The following is a 20106-nucleotide window of genomic DNA, read 5'->3' as shown; positions in this document are numbered from 1 at the left end:
CTGGGTTACAGTTCATCACACGAGGAAGTCAAGCAATGGAAGCTTCTGGGAGCTGGTCACATCATTCACAGACAAGAGCAGAGCTGAGTGGAGTAGTGCACGCATACTGGTGCTCACCTTGCCTTCACCAGTTTATGCAGCTGAAGATCTCTACATAGGGAATGGTCTTGCTTGCAATTAAGGTGGGTCTTTCCACATAATTAAAGAATAAATACAATCCACCATAGGCTTTCACAGAGGCTAATCTTCCTCTAGGTAATCCCTCATAGGCAGGCTTTCTAGGTTACAGTTGCTACTAACCATCATAGATACATGAGGGGCGTGTGTTAAGGAAAGAGTTGAAAATGGCAACAGAGCCCAAACATATGTAATGAAATGTAAAAGGGAACATTGGGTGTAAAAATATATAAGCAGGAGGAGGAGGAGCTGAAGGAAAATGGAGAAGTGATATGGAGGCGAATCAACCAAAGTATAGTAGAACACATGAAAATAGAGTTGGTGGATATTACTGGGGGTGATGGGGTCAGACAGGGAAGAGTTAGAGGCTAGAGGAAAGGAAAGGGGCGCGTATGAGGGATATCCAAAACCTAAAGATGGAAGAAATGGATATAGAGAAATCTTTGTCTCTTTAAATCAATTAAAATTCATTTTAAAAAATTGAATGTAGGTGTTCTGCACGGGTGGATACTGCTAGTTTCAGAAGCCGCAGATGATCAGCTGGAAATCCCGGTACTGGGATAAGATACCTTCGTACGGTGGTCAGGTATGCCCTGCAAACAGTATGAGTGGTTGCCATTGCTCTTGGTTGCTTACTCGAACTAGACAGTGAGACCCTATTAGTAAAGTCACAACAGACCTTTGTTGCAAGTGATAGGGAAATCAAGCTGGAACTGAACTGGAAGCTTCATATCTGCTAGCTGGAGTAGGAAAGATACAAGATGATTCATCAATAAATATAGGGTGATGCAGAATGGCCCCACCAGGCAAGTTAAAGTTCTACCCATTGGTACAACAGTGGCACAACTGTTGTGGGATTAACCAACCATTCCTCGATGTGACTCGAGACCTGCGCTTTCAGAGATAAGTCTTGACTTCTACTGCAAATTCAAGCATTCGTGACAGGGGAGGTCATAGACACTAGGGGTAGCGTACTACCCTTACAATGTGAAATGGACATGTGTTCCACTGCTTTCTCAATATTTGTATTTACACCTGTAGATAAGTGTTGTTCTCGGCCATGCTCAGAGAAAATCCTTTTTGCCACAATGTAAATGAAAAGACTCCTCTGCTCAATCAGCTGAGAAAAAAAAATCAGCCCTGAGAGTTCAGCTTTGAATGGGACAGCAATGTCACCCTTCCAGGCATCAGTGCACATCACAGAAGAGGGCGCAGAAAGAATCTAAGAACCAGATGGTGGGAAAGAGGGGTGTGAAGCACTGTCTTCTTGCTCTGGCAGACGCTGCAAATATTAACTCACAGAAGCTGCAGCGTTCTGCGTGGTCTCTCAGTATTCAGACATGGATAGTGGAACAGATCATGCGAATCGACCCCTTCCAGGAGAACTATCGGCTGTTGATAGGTACTGTCTTCAGCGGCGTAGTCATTAGTGAGCCCCACACCCCAGTCGATAAATCCAAATACAGGCACATATGGGAGTCTTGATTTGCCTAAGCGTGTCACAAAAACCAAACCAAAATGACATGGAAGAAAGAAGTGGACTCGGAGGAGACAGAGAGTGTGAGAGGAAATAAGAGAGCATAGGTGGTGCATGTAAGCAGAATGCATTGAGTACATGCAGGAAATTGTCAGTGAATACATGTTATTGAAAAACAAGAAGGAAAAAAATCACAAAAATCCTGTTAGCTTTTTATGCTAGTTAAAGAATAATTAACAAAGCAACTCAAAAATTTATCTACTCTATGTGTTTTTACAATCCATCATGTATAGGAAAGAGATACAATATGTATGTATGTATAATGTATACCATATATACATTATATAACCACAGTAAAAGAAAATAAGTATAAATAAACTGTGCATGGCGTGTGGGGTGTGAGACTCATTTTCTTCACAGATTTCTCACTACATTAATGAAGAGACAAAGCATAAGACCGCATCATTCTTTATTTGGATAAAACCATTAACTATCAAGTGCTTTTTTTTCTCTCCTTTACTCCTCATGTCTGATGAGCTGTCAACTTCTAGTTCTATTGAATCTTTTGTATTTGTTTCATTTTATTCATTTCATCTGCTGTGTGGACTTTACCCTAATAATCATTTTTTTCCTGAAGAATCCTGGTTTTTCAGCGTCTGGTCTCTCACATCTTCATTCTTACCATGTTCCAAATTGATCTTCCTTCTGAAAACTCTCACATGTGGCAACAAAACCATTAAAAATCTAATCCAGAGGAATTTTAGAATTGCAATATTCTCTTGGTAGATTTTTTTTCCTTTGATGAGCATGTACTATCATTCTCTGGTTCTTCTGATAGGATTGGTTTGAAGTCTGTTTCATCAGCTATTAAAATGGCAGTTTTGTTCTTTCAATCCTCTATTACCCAATACTACAGACAAGGAACACAAAATAAGGACCCACAAAACAGCAAAGAAAGCAATTCAAAGAATCAAAAGGCACATTATATTTAAATTTTATATGTATTTATTTATATATATAAACATTATATTATCAAAAGCTTATGAAAACAAAGGCTTTTGGGGGGGATTCCTGCATCACTTCTTGGCAAGGTTTGTGTACAATTATTATGTATTTTCAATTTTTTTCATTTTCACTACTTTATCAGCTTTAGTGGAGTGTTTTTATACTCTTGTTCACACGGCAACAAACAGAACATCATATAGTCCTTTATAGTGAAGGCTCTGACCCACAGTCAGATCTGCTGTCTCCTTCAGCGTTACACTTCCCTCTTCAGCATCTTTCACACTGTAGTCTGTTACTTACAACGTAGACTCTAACATACAAGTAGAAATTCCTTGTAGGTAAGGACCATGTCTCAGCAGCTTGTCCTCTTCCTCCACGGAATGTAATAAGAGAGACTGCATGTTGTGTGTGTTTAATACATACTTGCTGAATGAAATAAGAAAAGGCAATAGCACCAAATTAAATATGTTTAATTTTTAATTAAAATTATTATGTTGTTGCAAGATGATTATGTTTTTCTGTTTGCCTCTCGCTTCTATGCAAGACAGTCTTCTGTGAGGCTTTGCTGCTCTTCTTTCCACTTGAATGACAAGGATGTGCTCTTATAACTTGAAACCAATAATCTCTAGAGGGTTCCATTGTTGCTGATGACACTTAGCACCTAGAGCAGTTTTAAGAAGTCCTTTTCCCAAGAGGGAAATAGCATCTCTGGCTTACCCTGTCCTTTGTCTTTCTCTCCTCATTCCCTGTAGCACCTATGGGCAGGTACTCAGCCATAGATCACTGAGCCCATGGTGATTGTGGAATTCAAGACCCCTTTAGTTAATACTACAAGAAAGCACACGTAACAGTTGCATGTTCCTTAAAGACCACAGAGACTTTCAACTTGTAGAGACTAACATGTGCATAGCAAGAATAAAAATGGAGAGCCGAATGAAGGAGTCAGTCCCTGTTTAGGAATAAGAAGCTATTCAGAAAACCAACACAGCAGCAGCTCCCTATCACTGAATGTTGCCCCATAGGAAAGAATGAGAACAGCCCTGTCGCACTTGTTACTGCAGGACTGACTACGACCTATTAGAAAAACTTCATTGAAGAATTATATAATGAGGGCAATATAACATCTTCCAAAATCTAATTCTGTAACCATACTGTAGTTCACTGACTAGTAACCATGAGCTTTTTTGAGAAGGCTGTCTTGATTATTTGATATATGCTAGACTTAATGACATTACCCTTCTTAGAACAAAACTGCATGTTGGGTTTTTTTAAAAAAACTACTAATTTGAAATTTCTGGAAGTTAAGAACCAGAGCCAATCAGAGGGTTATTTTTGTTTCTTTTATTCTATATCAAACTAAGTTTTTGGAACCGTCCAGCGATTATGAATATTGGCTTTAAATGTTACCAGAAGTGGGTTTTTTTCCTTCTCTTCTGTTTCTTTTCCTTTTTATTTATTTTAGTGAGGTGAGAGATTGGAATTTGAGCACTGGACATTTGAGCTGAGTGCTCTGTGGCTGACTCACTTCTTCAGTTTCCCTTTCTCATTTCTCTCTCTCTCTCTCTCTCTCTCTCTCTCTCTCTCTCTCTCTCTCTCTCTCTCTCTCCTTCTCTTCCTTCTATAACAAAAAGTTCACAATTAGTATGATTTATATGAGACACAGGTACATAATGGAATGTTCCCAAAGTTGAGCCTCTGCTGGCACGCTTGAAGCACGTTGTGCTCAGGTAAAGATGTGCTTTCCTAACAACTTAGAGTCATGGTGACATTTGGCTCAGCTCTCATCCTGCATTTGGAACATGAAACTCAAATGTATCTGTAGATTCACAGAGGCAACTAGGGATTATTTTGAAACAAAGATAGTTGAAGTGAAGGATTTGTACATTATGTAGCCTCAGTTATTGCAGAAATATAAAATACTATTTAGTAAGATCTTGGTGTACTTTCCTTGGGGAAAAACCCTAAACTACTGCAGTTCTGTGTTTCCTAGAGGAGAAAACAGTTTCCTAATATAAATCCCTGAGCCATGCCCAAGGGCTTGTACTGCTAGGGGAAAATGTCTTAAATGGTTCCTCTCAATCATTGCTTTTAGTAATTATAGCATACTTCTTTTAAGTTGTATATGTCCTTTAAAAACACAGCCATGTGGACTGAAAAGCCTTTTAGTTAATCAGTTTATACTCCTACCATATCTGGGATTCCAAGTTTAGTCCTAGCACCAAAAAGAAAGAAAGAATATATTCATCTCCGTGTATTTAAATTTTCCATGTTGCTTTAAAATGTTCTTAATTCTTTGAGAATTTATACATTGTTTTTTGATCATATCCACTTCTCTCCTCCAACTTTTTCCAGATCCATTGCCCATTCGGTAATAGCCCAACTTTAGCTCCTCAGACGATATTTTAAAATAAATCCATAGAGTCTAATTAGTCCTGCTTATATTTGGTGTAAGACTGTGTATTTGGATGTGGTCAACTTTCCAGGGCCTACATCTTTAAGAAAAACAGTGCACTCTTTCTCTATGCTTATTGATTACAAATAGCTTCTTACCTAGGAGTGGGACTTCATGACTAGAACACTCAGCTGCATAAGATTGATTATTTTTATCCTTAATAGCATAAATTACACCAGGCATCACCATGAAAGCTATCGAGTAGGGATGAATTTCCAGGCAGGAGCAGTTTGATTTTCGCCATGTTACATGACTCAAATATTTGGGCGTCTTCAGCAGCATGGTCTTCCTGTCAAGTTCTGGGATTCTGCTTTCTTAAAGCCTAGTTCATTCACACTGGTAATAATTAAAAGTATCTTCTTGAGTTTGGAAAATTCAAGACACCAAAAATCTAGAGAAGGATGTTCCAATTGTATGACAACATCATGCTTATCGTGTGTGTGTGTGTGCACGCACGCGCGCATGTAGATGTGTTTCTGAGTTGGGTGTGGCTGTGAAGCTGCCACACTATGCACACTGAATGGAGAAGATAACTTGTGGGAGTTGGTTCTCTCCTACCACGTGGGGTTCAGAGGCTGAACTCAGGCCATCAGGCATCACACCTGCCTGCTATCTTCCAATTTTAATCACTGCTGTGTTGTTTTTTTCATTATGGACCAAGAATAACAAAAAGTTTTTTTTAAAGTACTCACGCTTTCAGAAAATTTAAAGTATATGATGTCATCAACCTAGAGAGACACATTCACTAAAACTCCTTGACCGTTGCACTAGTGGTTCTTGGTCCACACCCTATCACAACCCGGACCCATCTCCAGTGGTCTCTTCTTACCCTTGCTTACTCGGGAGTTACCTGTTGGTTACATTCTCTTTGTAGTCCACATGTCACCTTGATTTTGTTTATGCTGTTTTCTCTGGTTAGAATATCCTTACCCAACTTGTGTTACCTAGGTAACTCAAATTAGGTGTCTTCTTCTTCTTCTGTGTCTCTTCCTGTGGTGATTTGGATAAAATGGCTCCCAGTGGCTTATAGGGGATGGCACTATTAAGAAAGGTGTGACCTTGTTGGAGTTGGAGGAACTGTGTCCCTAGCGGATGGACTTTGAGGCCTCAGAAGCTCAAGGCAGGGCAGTGTGTCACAGTCTTCCTTCCTGCTGCCTGCCAATCCAGGGACAGAACTCCCAGCCCCTTCTCCAGCACCATGTCTGCTTTCATGCTGCCATGCTTCCAGACATCGTGATAACGGACTAAACCTCTGAACTATAATCCAGCCCCAATTAAATGCTTTCCTTTATAAGGCTTGCCATGGTCATGGGTGTCCCTTCACAGCAAGGCAACAGTGACTAAGACGCTACCTGATCTTGCGAAGAGGATTCCCAGTCTTCTCATGAGCTTCTGTTACTTTCTGTGCGCTCTTCCACCACACCTATTGCCCCCTTATAACAAAATGGTTTGTACGGCTGTCTCTTCAGCTGGGTGCATGTCCCTTAGATGTAATGATTGGCATAAAACCTCTCAATATTTTCAGCTAAGTCTATTGTTAGAGATCTAAAACTATATATCTGCACACCAGCTTGTCTTGGTGGCATGCAGCTGGGTGCTTAATTTCTCTTGTTTCGCTTATTCTGACTTTTTTGCAAATTAAAATACCACTTAGTATCATATTTTGTTCTGTGAGATGGAGGCACATATCCCAGCTTCCTTTGCAATTAAGTTGATATAACATAATGCTGTTAGACAAGACCCAATAATTATGAGTGTGTTTGTCACATTTCGGTTAAGGAATCTGGATTTGTTTTTATTCCCGGTTCATTTTGGCCTTACTGAGGGTGCTTTAGGATATGCACATCAACTTACCTGAAAACCCAGCAGCCTAAAATTACCAAAGTGTATTCTGAATTTCATAGCGCCAGATATTGGTGTGGAGCTTGGACGGAGAACTCTGCTTCTGAAAACCATCACAAACGTTCAGTCAAATTGCTTCAAGGTCTGTCGCGGTCATCTCAAGTGCCTCATCTCAGGGACGAGGGCCTTGCTGCCAAGTTCACACATGAGGTTGTTAACAGTCTTCATTTTCTCTCTGGCTTGTGGCGGGAGAGTTCAATTCCACCCCCAACAGGCTTGCTTCAGAGAGATATGCTTAAGAGCAAAGAAGAACACGTGCATTCTAGCTAAAGCTTCTAATCTTTTAAAATGTGAAAGTGGATTCGGCATACTCTCTCACATGTTCTGTACACTGTAGTCACCCAGACCCAAAACAGAGATGATGTGAATTTGGACAAGGTATGGGCAACAGAAAGCAGGGATTTTAGAAGCTACATTGGAAGTTGTTTGCCACAGGTGCCAGGTGTTGACGTGGTACACAAACACAGTGGATACTTGACTTTCTAATATACGTCATTTGTTAAATTATCAAGACACAGGGCTGAAGAAATGGCTCCGTGGTTAAGGTTACATACTGCGCTCACAGAGGACTGTGTGAGCCAGCACTTGCATGAAGCTTCTCACCAGCCTATTACTTCAGCTCCAGAAAAATTAACATCACCTCCTGGCCTCTTAGGGTACCTGCCCACACATTGCAATGCACACAAACCCTCAAAGGTATGCACACATAAATATTTTTTAAAATAAAAATAAAAAAAAGAAAAAAGAAAGAAAAAAAGAAAGAAAAAACTTATGTGGTAGCAAACCAAGGAAAATTCAGGGTTTATTTGCTATTATGGCAGGTATTGGAAGACCCCACTATTAAGGCCGCAGTTTACTATGTCTATGTATTTCTCCGAGCTTGGTGCAAAATGGAGGACCCCCTTTTTCAGTAGGGGTTCCTCTTCTCTGCCTGACCTTATCTGGAGAGCATCTCTAGGCACAGATGCCTGAGCTTGCTTGGCGAATAACACTGAACAGAACTTCCTGAAGCTAAGTGACTCAGCACACAAAGTCCCGCCCCTTCCCCCTGCCCATATGATAATTAGATAGTATGTTATATATACTATTAGCTCTTCCTGCCTGTATGATAATTAGGTACTATGTTATGACCAGTCCTTCACATCTATAACCCTAAGAACCCTTATGTACCTCACCTTTCAAACCCCTCTCTGAAGCTGATTCCCAGAAGACTTGTCTGCCATACTCATAGACTTCCAAACTTTATTCATAGCTTCTGCTACATTTGTTCTTGTGGGCTGGTGGCCAGTGACCCTCAGGAGGGACTTACTATTCAGGCCAATTATAATTTTAGTGGTTTAAATTATGAGCCTCCGCAGGCTCATAATTTGAATGGTTTGTGCCCAGTGGTGAAACTTAGGAAGGCTTTCAAGGAGGGGCCTTGTTTCAGAAGGTGTGCTACTTGGGGTAGAATTTGAGGTTTCTTTGGCCCAGGGCATTCTCCCTTAGCTCTCTTACTCTCTGACTTGTGGTTGTGGATTAAGTTATAAGCTCCAAGCTACTGTTCCAGTGCCATGTCTGCCTGTCTGCTGCCATGTTTCTTGCCGTGGTGGTCATGAGCTCACCCTTTGACACTGTAAGACCCAGACAAACTCTGTCTTCTGTAGGTTGCCTTGGTCACTGTATTTTGTCATAGCAAAAGGAAAATAACTAAAATAAAAATCTTTATGTTAATCTGCCTACAGAAAACACCTATGCTGGACATGGTGGCACACACCTGTAATCCCAGCACTTGGGGATGCAGAGGCAGGCAGATCGCTGTGACTTCAAGGCCAGCTTGGTCTACAAAACAAGCCCAGGACAGCCACGGCTACAAAGAGAAACCTTGTCTAAAACAACAACAACCACCAACAACAAAACAAAAAAATAAACTACTGATAACTAGAAAGACTTTGGTCCTTCAAGGACTTATAATTAATTCTTACTTCAAAGAAAGACAGTGAAATCACCTTATTTTGACAAGTTTTTGAGTTTAATTGAATGTGAATGTGCTCCCACTGTACTGACAAATTCAAGTATCAAAAATGGTTTAGCGAAGGCTGGGGAAAGGTCACTGTGTTGCTGATCCTGCCCTCTGGAATGACAGGAGATGAGCAGCTATTCTCTGAAAAAACACCTACAGGGTATTTATATGTACCATGCTTTTCTTTCTTAGTGACTTACAAGAGCTGGAATCTTTTAAACTTAAGTACAACTGACCTCAGAAAGTGGCTGTGATGAGTAACAAAGACAAAAGCATAGCGAAATTTTTCAGAAGACTAAATACTCCATAAATGTTGAACATAGTGTCTGTGCGTTTACTATGGAAAGCATATTTGTAGCAAAGACTCAATGACAGTGACCTCTAAATGAGAATAAGGGGACAAAGCAGACAGTTCGAGGAACTAGATTTTTGTGAGGCAATAGATCTAAGGACAAGGAATTTAATGCAAATTTAAATATCAATCAAATCTGCATGGTCCAATTAATTAACAACTAAGATTTGATTAATAAAATATTAGTATTTGAAATGTATGACTCTCTTTGAAAACAAAGCAAAAGGACAAGGGTCTCCAGATTACATCAGATTTTAAGTGGTTTTTGGTCTTACGTTATGTCTCACAATAGTACTTTCAATAACATAAAAAATCCTTAGTTGAAATTATCTAACATTTTCCCCCGTGAGTCAGCTTCCCAAGGCAGGCGAAAGCGTTTTTGGCAGTACCTATTATACCTTGAAACTTTCTCTCGTAATGTAACCCTATACTGACCTTGACTGGCTTATCAAATGAGCTCATCCTCAGAGCTGAAGAAGTGTACTCTATCAGGGAAGCCGTGTGATGACATGCCAGGGCAGCACTGCACACTGTCTAGAGGGCACCAGGGCATCGCTTGCTCCCTCCCTTCACCTGTGTTTCTCATCGCCAGCTTAGATGATAAAGAGAATGTGCAAAGTGCTAGAACATGGAGCATTGTTTCCGACAAATCCGTATTTGAGACTTAGTGCTGCAGCTTTCTGTGTAACTGAACTTTCAGAACGGCTAAACTTGCATTTTTTTTCTCATTTGTTAAACGGTTATTAACTTCTGCATTATAATTTGTATGGTGGCATTGAAACATACATGAACGGAGCCTAGCAAATGGACATTGGCTCACAGTATTCAATGAGTGATCTTCATTTTTTATTGAAGGAATGGGAGATAAACACACTTGTCATACATGTGACATGTTACTGATTGACCAATCCCATTGAGTCATTACTTACCAGAACTAGCAGAACATGGAACTCCAGAATGCTGAAGCAAGCATCAGAGGGCTTCTTTTTCACCACAGAAAGAATACCAGCCCTGGCTGTTTTGAATATTTAGAGACAAGTGAGCGCTCAGTGAACTTGAATGTTAGCAGAGGGAAATTTCAAGTGTAACTAAAATACTGGATGATGAAAATTCTTCAGTTATTTTAGTTATTATCTCGTACTAAAATCAGGAAAAAAGACAGAAAGCTGAGACCTTTTCGCTATATTGTTACTTTTGATTTTCAGGTAAGTTGAGTGCATATCCTAAAATTTTCATGATAGTGTAAACTTGGGGAAAAAATCCTGATTTTTTTAAATTCAAAATATGTGAAAAACATGTTTATGATTATTGGGTCTTATCTAATGACATCATAATTTATGAACCTAACTGAAAATGTGGATTAACGTTATTGAATCAGCATATTATAAGTAATTATTTAGAACATTATTAATGATAGAACAAATGACTAACAGCAACTGCAATAAACAAGCAAGTAAACAAACAAATAAGACACACTACAAGCAAGTATAGTCTGTGATTAAAATAATATAGTAATCTAATGATTATGAAGGACTTTCCTGAAGAGACAGAAAGGCAATGTTAACCAGATGATACCACGGGGGTGGGTAGATGGATCCAATATGGAAAGGGAGAGTAGTGTGGTTAACGCCGTTTTATTCATTTCTTTTAGAAAAACACTCTATTGAGGAATGGGATGAGAGCAGAGGCCTGAAAGAGCGACATAGATCAAGATAAGCTATGGTCCCAACCTGGTGGTGTACACCTGTAATCCCAGCACTGGGGGCGGGGTGGCCCAGAGGCAGGTGGATCGCTGTGAGTTCAAGGCCAGCCTGGTCTACAAAGCAAGTCCAGGACAGCCAAGACTACACAGAGAAACCCTGTCTCAAAAAATACCACCACTACCACCACCACCACCACCACCACCAGCAACAAAGATAGGCAATGAGGCAGAAGATTACTACAAACTTCAAACTTCAACAGTGGAACAAAAATGACATTAATTAGTATTTACAATTTCAAGAAAAATCTGTTTTTGTGTTCCTCTTTATGTCAAGAGAACATATTTATATATATTTTTGTGATATGACTTTTATAAGGCAACTAGTACCAACCTCAGTTTGCAACTAGAAAAAGGTGGTCTTGGAGAGCTCACATTTTGTAGCGGGCGTGCAAACAGCAAGAAGCTCATGCAGGTGAGTGAGTGTCCACTGCTTGGATGCTCTCCTTCTTCTATACTGAGGCAGTCGATGATAGGGAAGTTTGAAACAATATCATTCAGTAAGGATGAAGAGAGCCAGAGAACTGAACATTTTCCTGGCCATTTAATAATGGAAGGAATAGAAACATCTTCTCCTCCAGCTTTTTCTCTAGGTATAATGGTTAAAGACTACATCTAGTATTTATTTTAGTGTTCCAAAGAATTTCCTTTCTTGCACACATCAATTTCATAAATATAATGTTGCTCAAAATAGATCGGTTAAGTAAGTAGATGAGTGGACTTGGTCGTAAGATATAGAACCTGACCACATACGGCTTCCTAGGACTTAACGTTCCATAATTAGACATGCATATGAGTTTCTGCGGGAACACAAACACTCATCAGCTCCCATTTACAGTAATTGTACCTTTTGTGGATGACTTTGTCATTTGTTTCCAGGAAACTGCTTTCTATCTCTGCAAGGAGCATCCTCATAATGAAGTGCGGACAATAATGATGGTAAGAGATTGTCAGGAGGAAAAAGAAGAGGCTGAATGATCAAGACTTGGCTGTTCTGACTAGACAATATTCTGCTACATCATTTTACAAAAGGACATTGTCAGAGAAAGGACTTCTGGCTAATGGTATTGCGCTTGTAAGTTCAACAAGGCTGTTCTTTTCCAAGTAGTCAGTTACACGAAAGTGTACATGTCACATGGACCTGAGGGTCAGTAATTACGTCTGATGCCCGTACCCTGTCATGTCTCCTTCACACCCATGGCATCCCTTTGTCTTGCATGAGTAGCATCACTTCTCCTGATACCCCGAGTAGAGCTATTTGTACCATGAAGCATGAAGGTAGTTCTTATTCTAATGCATTTTGAAGATTTCACAGTGACAAAGATCAGGAAGGCTGTAAGTAACATAACAACAGTGCTCATTTGTGTAAATGTCAAACCCTAACCTCACCAACTTTCAAGGAATATGTCAGTAAAGAGTGAGTTTCAGTTCACCCAGAGAAGATATCAGTGTTATTCAGATGTTAATTCAGTCCTCAGGGAAACAGCTGTCAGTGTCTAGAGAGCAGAGTTCTTCAGGTAAATCTTTCTTATGAGCTGAATGGAGCTAGGTGTTCAGTGTTCAGGACTCTCGGGGCTGTGGACAGTGCTTCACTGACATGAAGTAGTCTCAGTGATGTTTCTCTTCCTGCAACCTGAAAATATATATGAAGAACTATGCAACCAGGCTGTAAAGACTCCACATCGCAAGGTCTATGCAAAGCAAAGTGGAACAAGATCAAAGAAGGGCAGATGTATCATAAAGATTAAGCCTCAAATAAAATTGGTGGAGGAAAATGGTGATGGTTTTATGGCTATTTCTGCTTTTTTTTTTTTTCAAAATCACTTTTCTTGAACGCATTTATTTACTTTTTGTTGAAGTGGATGACAGTGCACATAGCTGCAGAAGAGAAAAGGAAGCCCGCCCAGCAGGCCTTTTGCAGGTGACCTAGAACAGAGACTGATGTCTACAGTGCTTCCTAGTGCTGGAGTAGAGTTACTATGGAGAATTCTCCATCTGAGGTCAGAGCAAATGGGGCTGAATCCAAAGCCTCTCCTCTAACAAGCTGTTGCTTTATCTTCCGGTGTGCTTTATTTTAAGATTTAAGCAAGAGAGCACATGTCAAGTGGCCTGGCAGAAGTACATACAGAACGCATGTTCAATTTCTCTCACTCACTTAGCAGTAAGTATGTGCCACACGCAGTAGGCGACTCTATAGATGGCAAGGTGGAAAACAGAAGATATTCCATTCTTTTAACCCGAGGCTGGATCCTACCTTTCCTCATCCCCTCTTTACTTTCATTGTTCCCTAAGAAGACTGCCTTTATTTTTCATCTTAAAAAATATAAAGAAGGCAAAATATTCTAAAATAATAAAGAGCAAGCTAAAGTTATCGGAGGTTTCTTGTCTCGTGAATGTTCTCTCTGTGGACTGCCTCTCAGTCACATACAGTCAGTTTGGCTGCACTGTGGCTTGGAAGAGAAGGTAAAAGCCAGGCTAGCATTGAGAGCCCGGGGTGAGTTCCCTCCCTACTGCCCTTCAAGCCAGTTACCCATCTTTGTTTATTTACTTGCCAGCTTCCCAGCCTATTTCACTTCACTCACCCCAACCCCCCCCCCCTACACAAGGGAGGGGGGCAGGGGGGAAGCCAGCACAGTCTCTAGGCAGCCTGCCTCCTCCTGCTATTTTCAACAGACTACCTCCACACTGCCCTCTGCATTTGAAAAGCCTCCTGTTTTCCATTCAAGGAACTCACTCCTTCCATTCACAATTTAAGTCGTAGTTCCCTCGTGGGGCTCCTTTTCTTGAAAGAGATCCCCCCTCTCTTCCGGCCCTAATGAGTCAGTCATTACAATCCTCAGAGTTTCTTTACCCCTCACTTTATCCCTTGGAAATTGTGGTGCGGAGAGCAGTAACCAGTGAGCAAGGAAACCTCTGCTCTCACAGACCAAGACAGACCGTCACATTAAGCTTAGTTTCATTATGAGAAAAAAAAGAAAGAAAGAAAGAAAGAAAGAAAGAAAGAAAGAAAGAAAGAAAGAAACCGTTGATACAAATGTTTTCTGAACCTGGTAACTACTCATTGGGAGAAAAACATGCATCGGTTGAATGAATGAAGGAATGAAGGAATGAATGAATGGTGAGCGCATGCATGCATGCTTGAGTGGGTGCTGAGAGTGAGCCTCCGGGGGTACTTTTCTTGAATGCTCCGTCTTGCACCCGCTGCTCCAAGCAAGGTTTCTGTTTAATCCTGTTTCTACGTTTGAGCACAGTCTATCTGCCTCCGCCTTCACGCTGCCCTCTCCTTACCACTTCTTGACCCAAGCCTAAGCCTCCTTGCTAAAGGGCATGCTACCGAGCTCTCGGAAGGCCTGTGGCTTCCTCGGTTTCTCCGCGGGCAAGCCCTCCCCGGTATACCCTCCCGTCTTTGCACAAAAGCATTCCAGATTCCCCTACGCTCAGCAAACGCACCTGGAGGTCCTTGTCCCTCCCCCTTGCGCTTGTATTCTAGGTTCTCAAACAGAAACAGTTTCCTTCTTTTCTCTGCAGACAAACAGGATGATGATCAATCTAGAGATCCTTCCTAGTTTGTAAAATGGGAAAACTTGAAAAAAAAATATTTAGGAACCTCACCCAAGAGCAGCGACCTCTTTGTTTGCACCCCAGAAGGGAGGGGTCTTCCCAGCCTTTGCAGCCTGGGCGGATGGGGAGGTGACAGCCCATCTGGAGGGCTGCCCAGACCAGACTCACCCAGGACGTTCCCGATGAGAGCCACAACGAACACGATGATGTACCCCGCAATCAGGACCCACTCATATTCTTTCGGGTGTAGGTACTCCCTCCACAGGTACCGCAGGAATTCCTCGTCGTCATAGTCCGTGGGGTTTAAAAACGGCTCTTGAGTTTCATTCAGCTCTGAGGCAGATGACCAGTTGCGACGCAGGAGGGAATCCTCCAATTTGGTGCTGGACATCACGGACTGGTCCGGTTCCGTTCAGTGCTGCAAGCTTGTCTCCGCCTGCCCCATGAGCACCGGGGATCCGCGGTGGGAAAGGCTGCGCCGCCCGCGACTAAGGGGCTCTGGAGCCGGGAATGACGTGAAAAGTTCCTGAGCCAATGCCTCCGGAGCCCTGCGCCCCGGCAACTTCAGCTGCCGCTTCGGTGTCTTTGCAGGGGATTTGCACCAGGGGAAGCCGCTGAAGAGCTAGGGAAAGGGCAGGGGAGGTTGCAGCAGTGATCCAGGAGCCGAGCTCTACCTTGACCTCAGCTCCGGCTCAATCACTCTTCACTCCAGCACTGAGTCTGCACGCAGCCCATAGCGTTCTCCAGAGCTGAGGGACAGACTGATGAAGCTGAGGAAGAAAAGGAGGGGGGCGGGGAAGAGGGAGTAAAGACAATTACCTTAACCTGTTTCTTTGTGGATCAAATGTCCTTTTTCCACCACTTTCCTTCTGTTTTACATGCAATTTCTATACTACACACTGGCATGCTTAAGCCTGTGCTCACGGAGGGAAGGTCAGCACATGGCTAACAGATGATCCATTTCTTCACTTTGTAATGCAAATGTAAAAGTAATCATGAGCCTCTCTAGCCTCAGACAGGCGTATGCAAAAGTCATTTCATCCAACTATTTTAATATTTAATATAGCATCGCAGTATTTATCACGTGCCAATTTGGCAATGGCTGAATCGTTAAGACATTGCCTGCCGCGTTTTATCAAAAATAAAAAATTAAAAAATTAAAAAAACGAGGAGAGGATCCTTTTTAATTGAAGGTTGTATTTAATAGGGATTTGCACTTTCAAGGGCAAGTGAAACAAAGCGCTGCAGACCCTACTACTCCGCTAAATGGATACATTATTACACCGACTCCTAATGACTTACTACAGTAAGAGATTAGTGAATGCATCTCTCAACCTGCATCAGAGGAGCTTCTCAATACAGTAGGTGATGATTAACAAAGAGACCCAGAACTGGCCAAGGTACAGAGACTAAGGAGGCTGCAGGATGTTTAGCCCGAAAAGGAACACATGATGCCACAACCCCTCCCTTCAGGGTTCAGGCATCATTTTTGGAAAGAGAGGCTTGAAAGAGCCTAAGGGTCAGAGGTGATAGGTAGGGAGAAAGCTGCACATAGAAAGTCACAGTGGTTGTGACAGCAAGCTCAAGACCTCTGCAAGCCTAAGCCAGGACACATCCCAGCGTAGGGAGGGAGCTGGGTATGAGGTATAGATCCTAGTTGAAGACCTATTGGGAATTGGCATTAACTGGGAGGAGTCCGGGGTTTTCTAAGAGTGTACAAGCACCCCTGCATCCAAGGGTATCTGAGTTCAAACTAGGCTTGATGGAATAAAAAAAAAAATAGTAAGAACATAAAGTTGAGTATACAAGGAAAGCAGGGTTGGTCTCAGAAAAGCTGGAAGAGGGGAGTAATGGATCAAAATAAATATAAAATATCAAAGGACTAATAAAATGACGCTGAGGCAGGCTATCTGGAGGAGACCTGGTAGGCTGTGGTCATATGGTGGGGGAGGAGGTCCCCTTCTGTCAGAGGTCTAGGGGAGGGGAATAGGATGGAAGAGGGAGACACAGTAGGAAGGGGAAGAGACAAGTGAGGGGACAACAATTGGGATATAATCTGAATAAATTATAATAAATTAAAATTTAAAAAGAAAGGAGAAAGAAAAGCAAACGATGCTGTGTTCATGTATAAATTTAATTTTGTTAAAGTCTTAGGAAGATCATTTAAACGCTAATGCTACCTATCATTCAAAGAATCATCCATTCTTCTGGAAATCTTGTCACCTGTGAAAGTGGGGAGCAGGCCTTCTGTGGGCTTCCTTCAAATCCACTGACACAACCTGCTACCTGTTGAGAGCTGGTGCCTTTCTGTGACTTATTAATGTTTGCTTTTCTTTTCCCTACACTGTTCAACTGTGAGGACTTCTTGCTCCTTTGATTAGATTTATACTTGTTAGTGTCTGCAGATTGCTTGCTATTGGTGGTGATCTATAAACATAGGCTCCATCTGCTATGTCTGACTCACTGTCATTAGCTGTCATCGCGAGGCATTTAACCTGTCTCTATTTTGTCTTCCCTTTTTTGTGTCTTCTAACTGTGATTAATTGTGCCTGTGTGTTACCGTCGTCAGTGGAGGGAGAAGTGAGAATATCTTTATTCCATTTATTCCAATATCTGACTTAGGTTGTAACAAGCCTACTTTTACCACCAGTCTATGAGCATTGTGTTTCCTTGTCTCCATGGCTTTATCAGACACTTTCCTGAAAGTCTAATGTCATACACACTCCACCGAAACACGTCACTCTACGATGTGCTTTCCATTTCTGTAAGCACAAAAGAGATGATGAGTGTCTCAGCCTTTCTTATGGATGGGTGCTCTTCTTTATACCTAACAGCTTTTATAATTTGCTCTTTGAAATCTTCCTGCTGAATATAAGGAAACGGGGTCAACCCAATATGAATATTTCACTACATCTCTGACCTACGCTGACCTGATATGGACATTTTACTTGGCTTATCAGGCTTTTTACAAGAAGAGCATACATGGGGCATATAAGTAATTTGATTGAGTAAAGCAAAGGCCTATGGGCATGTATATACCTAAGAAGGATTGAATTTACAAGCAGAAAAGATGTCCTAGTCCTTCAAAGTGATGCCAAGAAGGCCATCTGGAGGAGGCATATGTACTACATTCGGCTTCTGAATGTGTGCGAGGCAGTTCATCCCAGATGGAGATCTGTGGTCGTGTACACCAAAGCTGTGCCAGCAACTTTATGTGTATCCACAAATTTGACCTTCATAATTCTAATTGGGAGGTATGTGGTATTATATACATTATATATTGGAATATTCAGTTTCTAGTACCCGATCAGTGGAACTATTTGGGAAGAATTAGGAGGCATAACCCGGGATGGGCTTCAAGCCTTCGAAAGCCCATGCTGGTCAGGTTAGCTTTCTCTACCTCATGTTTGTGGATAAAGATGGAAATTCTCAACTACGATTTCAGTATCATGCCTGTCCGCTACCATGCTCTCTGCAATGATGGTCATGGACCCACACAGTAAACTTCTATAAGTTGCCTAGTCATGATATATTCTCACAGAACTATGGAACTAACTAATAAAGAAAGGTTAGTGAATTATTCAAATTTACACAGAAACTGAGATACAGAAAGTTTGTGTAATTTTCTTAAGACCAGAAAGCAAGATCATTGCAGAGCTCTTGACCAGACTAATAAGGACCAATTATACCCTACACTCTATCTTTTACCATGTTTTCTTTCCACAGCATAAAAGCAAAGTATTTCTGTATAATTACTTATTCTAATAGTAAAAACAATCAATTCTTATTTTTACCAAATAAAATCATAGGATTATATAATATTCTACAGTTTAAATATTCTTACACTTTATATTACTTTTAAAGTTTTCTTTATTTTATTTATAAGCATAGGTGTTTTGCTTGCATGTGTATCTGTGCACCAAATGCAGAAATACCCTTAGAAGCATGAAAAAGATGGCAGGTCCCTTGGGCCTGGAGTTATAGGCAGTTATGAGTTTCCACGCGGTTGCTGGGAACCAAACCAAGGTCCTCTCAAAGAACAGCAAGTACTATTAATCAGTGAGCCATTGATTAATGAAAATGAACCGTTTTCTAAGCCTGTTTTTATATTTAATGGAGCATATGTTGTAGAAATATGGGAAAATTGTTTCACTCTGTAAGATGATGTCTCTCCTAAGTAAAGTCAGTCTACTCTGGATTCTCTGAGACAAATGTGTTTATTTTCATAGCCATATACACTCACAATCAAGACTGCTGTCTATTTAATATTTGTTGCCTTTCTGGTAGCCTTTGGTTGTTGTTATTTGTTGATCAGATTTGACTGCAGATAAGAATTCCTTTGTCAAAATATGAATATTTTATCAAAAATCATATACATGTCACATTGGTTCATGTTCACACCACAGAAGTTCCTGCATGTTCCACAGGTAGTGTCTGGTTTTGGAATATAGATTTGGGAATCTTTCTGTGAGAATAGTAAAGATGCATTAATCTTGTTTAACTGAGGTGATATGATACCAAGTTACATTGGGACACTCATTTCAAAGCACTGTAAGATGGTTTTGGTGTCTTTGTCAACACGAAGTAGTATTTATTGTTTTATGAATGTAATTTTCCCTTGTGACTAAACATACTATACTTCACAACTTTTTATTGGCTACTTGACCATTTGTTTATCAAATTAGTGAAACAATTATTGAAAGAATAGCTCTACTTTTTAAAAAGAATTAGATTATTTTCTTTCTGTTTCTGTGTTATAGACATTAAAATATATTATAGACAATATGCTCTCCATATCACATATATGTATTTAAATATTTCCCACTGAATTGTCATCCCTGTGAACTCTTTATATCATTACTTGATGTGCAATTAATCCACTTTTAAAAAAATACGTTTGTATTGGGGTCATATTTTAGAAATCACTGTCTGATATATGGTTAAAAATAATTACAGATGTTTCATTCTAAAAATTTTGTATATTTAGCTCTTTGTATATTTGATCTAGTTTGGATCTGTTTTTGTGGGGAAGATTAAACTCATTTATTTATGTGTCAAGTTATTCTAATATCAGTTTATCAAAAAGACTTTGCAACACCCACTGAAGGATGTGGGAAACACTGCTAAAAATCAGTTAAGCATAGACATATGGGCTAACTTTTGTCATCTGCATTCCAGTCCATGACTACCTTTATGTCAATTATTGCAACTATCAAAGTATTGTATCTTTGTCACACATTTTTATGATCAGTTAAGTGTGAGTCTGTCAGTTCTGTTTTCTTTCTAATGTTGTTTTGTCTTTTAATGAGTCCTTAAAAATCCATGTCTCATTTAGACTCTACTAGTCCATGTCGAAAAAAAATATATATATAGTATTTGGGTCCTTGGTAGGATTAGTGTAGATCAGTTTTCAGCAATC

General features: G+C 40.6%; 1 protein-coding gene across 1 annotated transcript in view; it reads right to left on the bottom strand.

Annotated features, from left to right (window-relative positions):
• HCRTR2 (hypocretin receptor 2) overlaps positions 1 to 15335 on the bottom strand; it is a 102069-nt gene extending 86734 nt beyond the window's left edge. Inside the window, exon 1 of the mRNA XM_084753616.1 lies at positions 14856 to 15335. Within this exon, the coding sequence (XP_084609742.1) occupies positions 14856 to 15078 (223 nt within the window). The 5' untranslated portion in view covers positions 15079 to 15335. The remainder of the gene's footprint in view (positions 1 to 14855) is intronic.
• Positions 15336 to 20106: the final 4771 nt, after the last annotated feature.

This window comes from Acomys minous, assembly GCF_964271855.1.
Source record: "Acomys minous genome assembly, chromosome: 13".
NCBI classification, from domain to species: Eukaryota; Metazoa; Chordata; class Mammalia; order Rodentia; family Muridae; genus Acomys; species Acomys minous.
The sequence above is the reverse complement of the archived record's forward strand: the minus strand, read 5'-3'. Positions and strand labels throughout refer to the sequence as shown.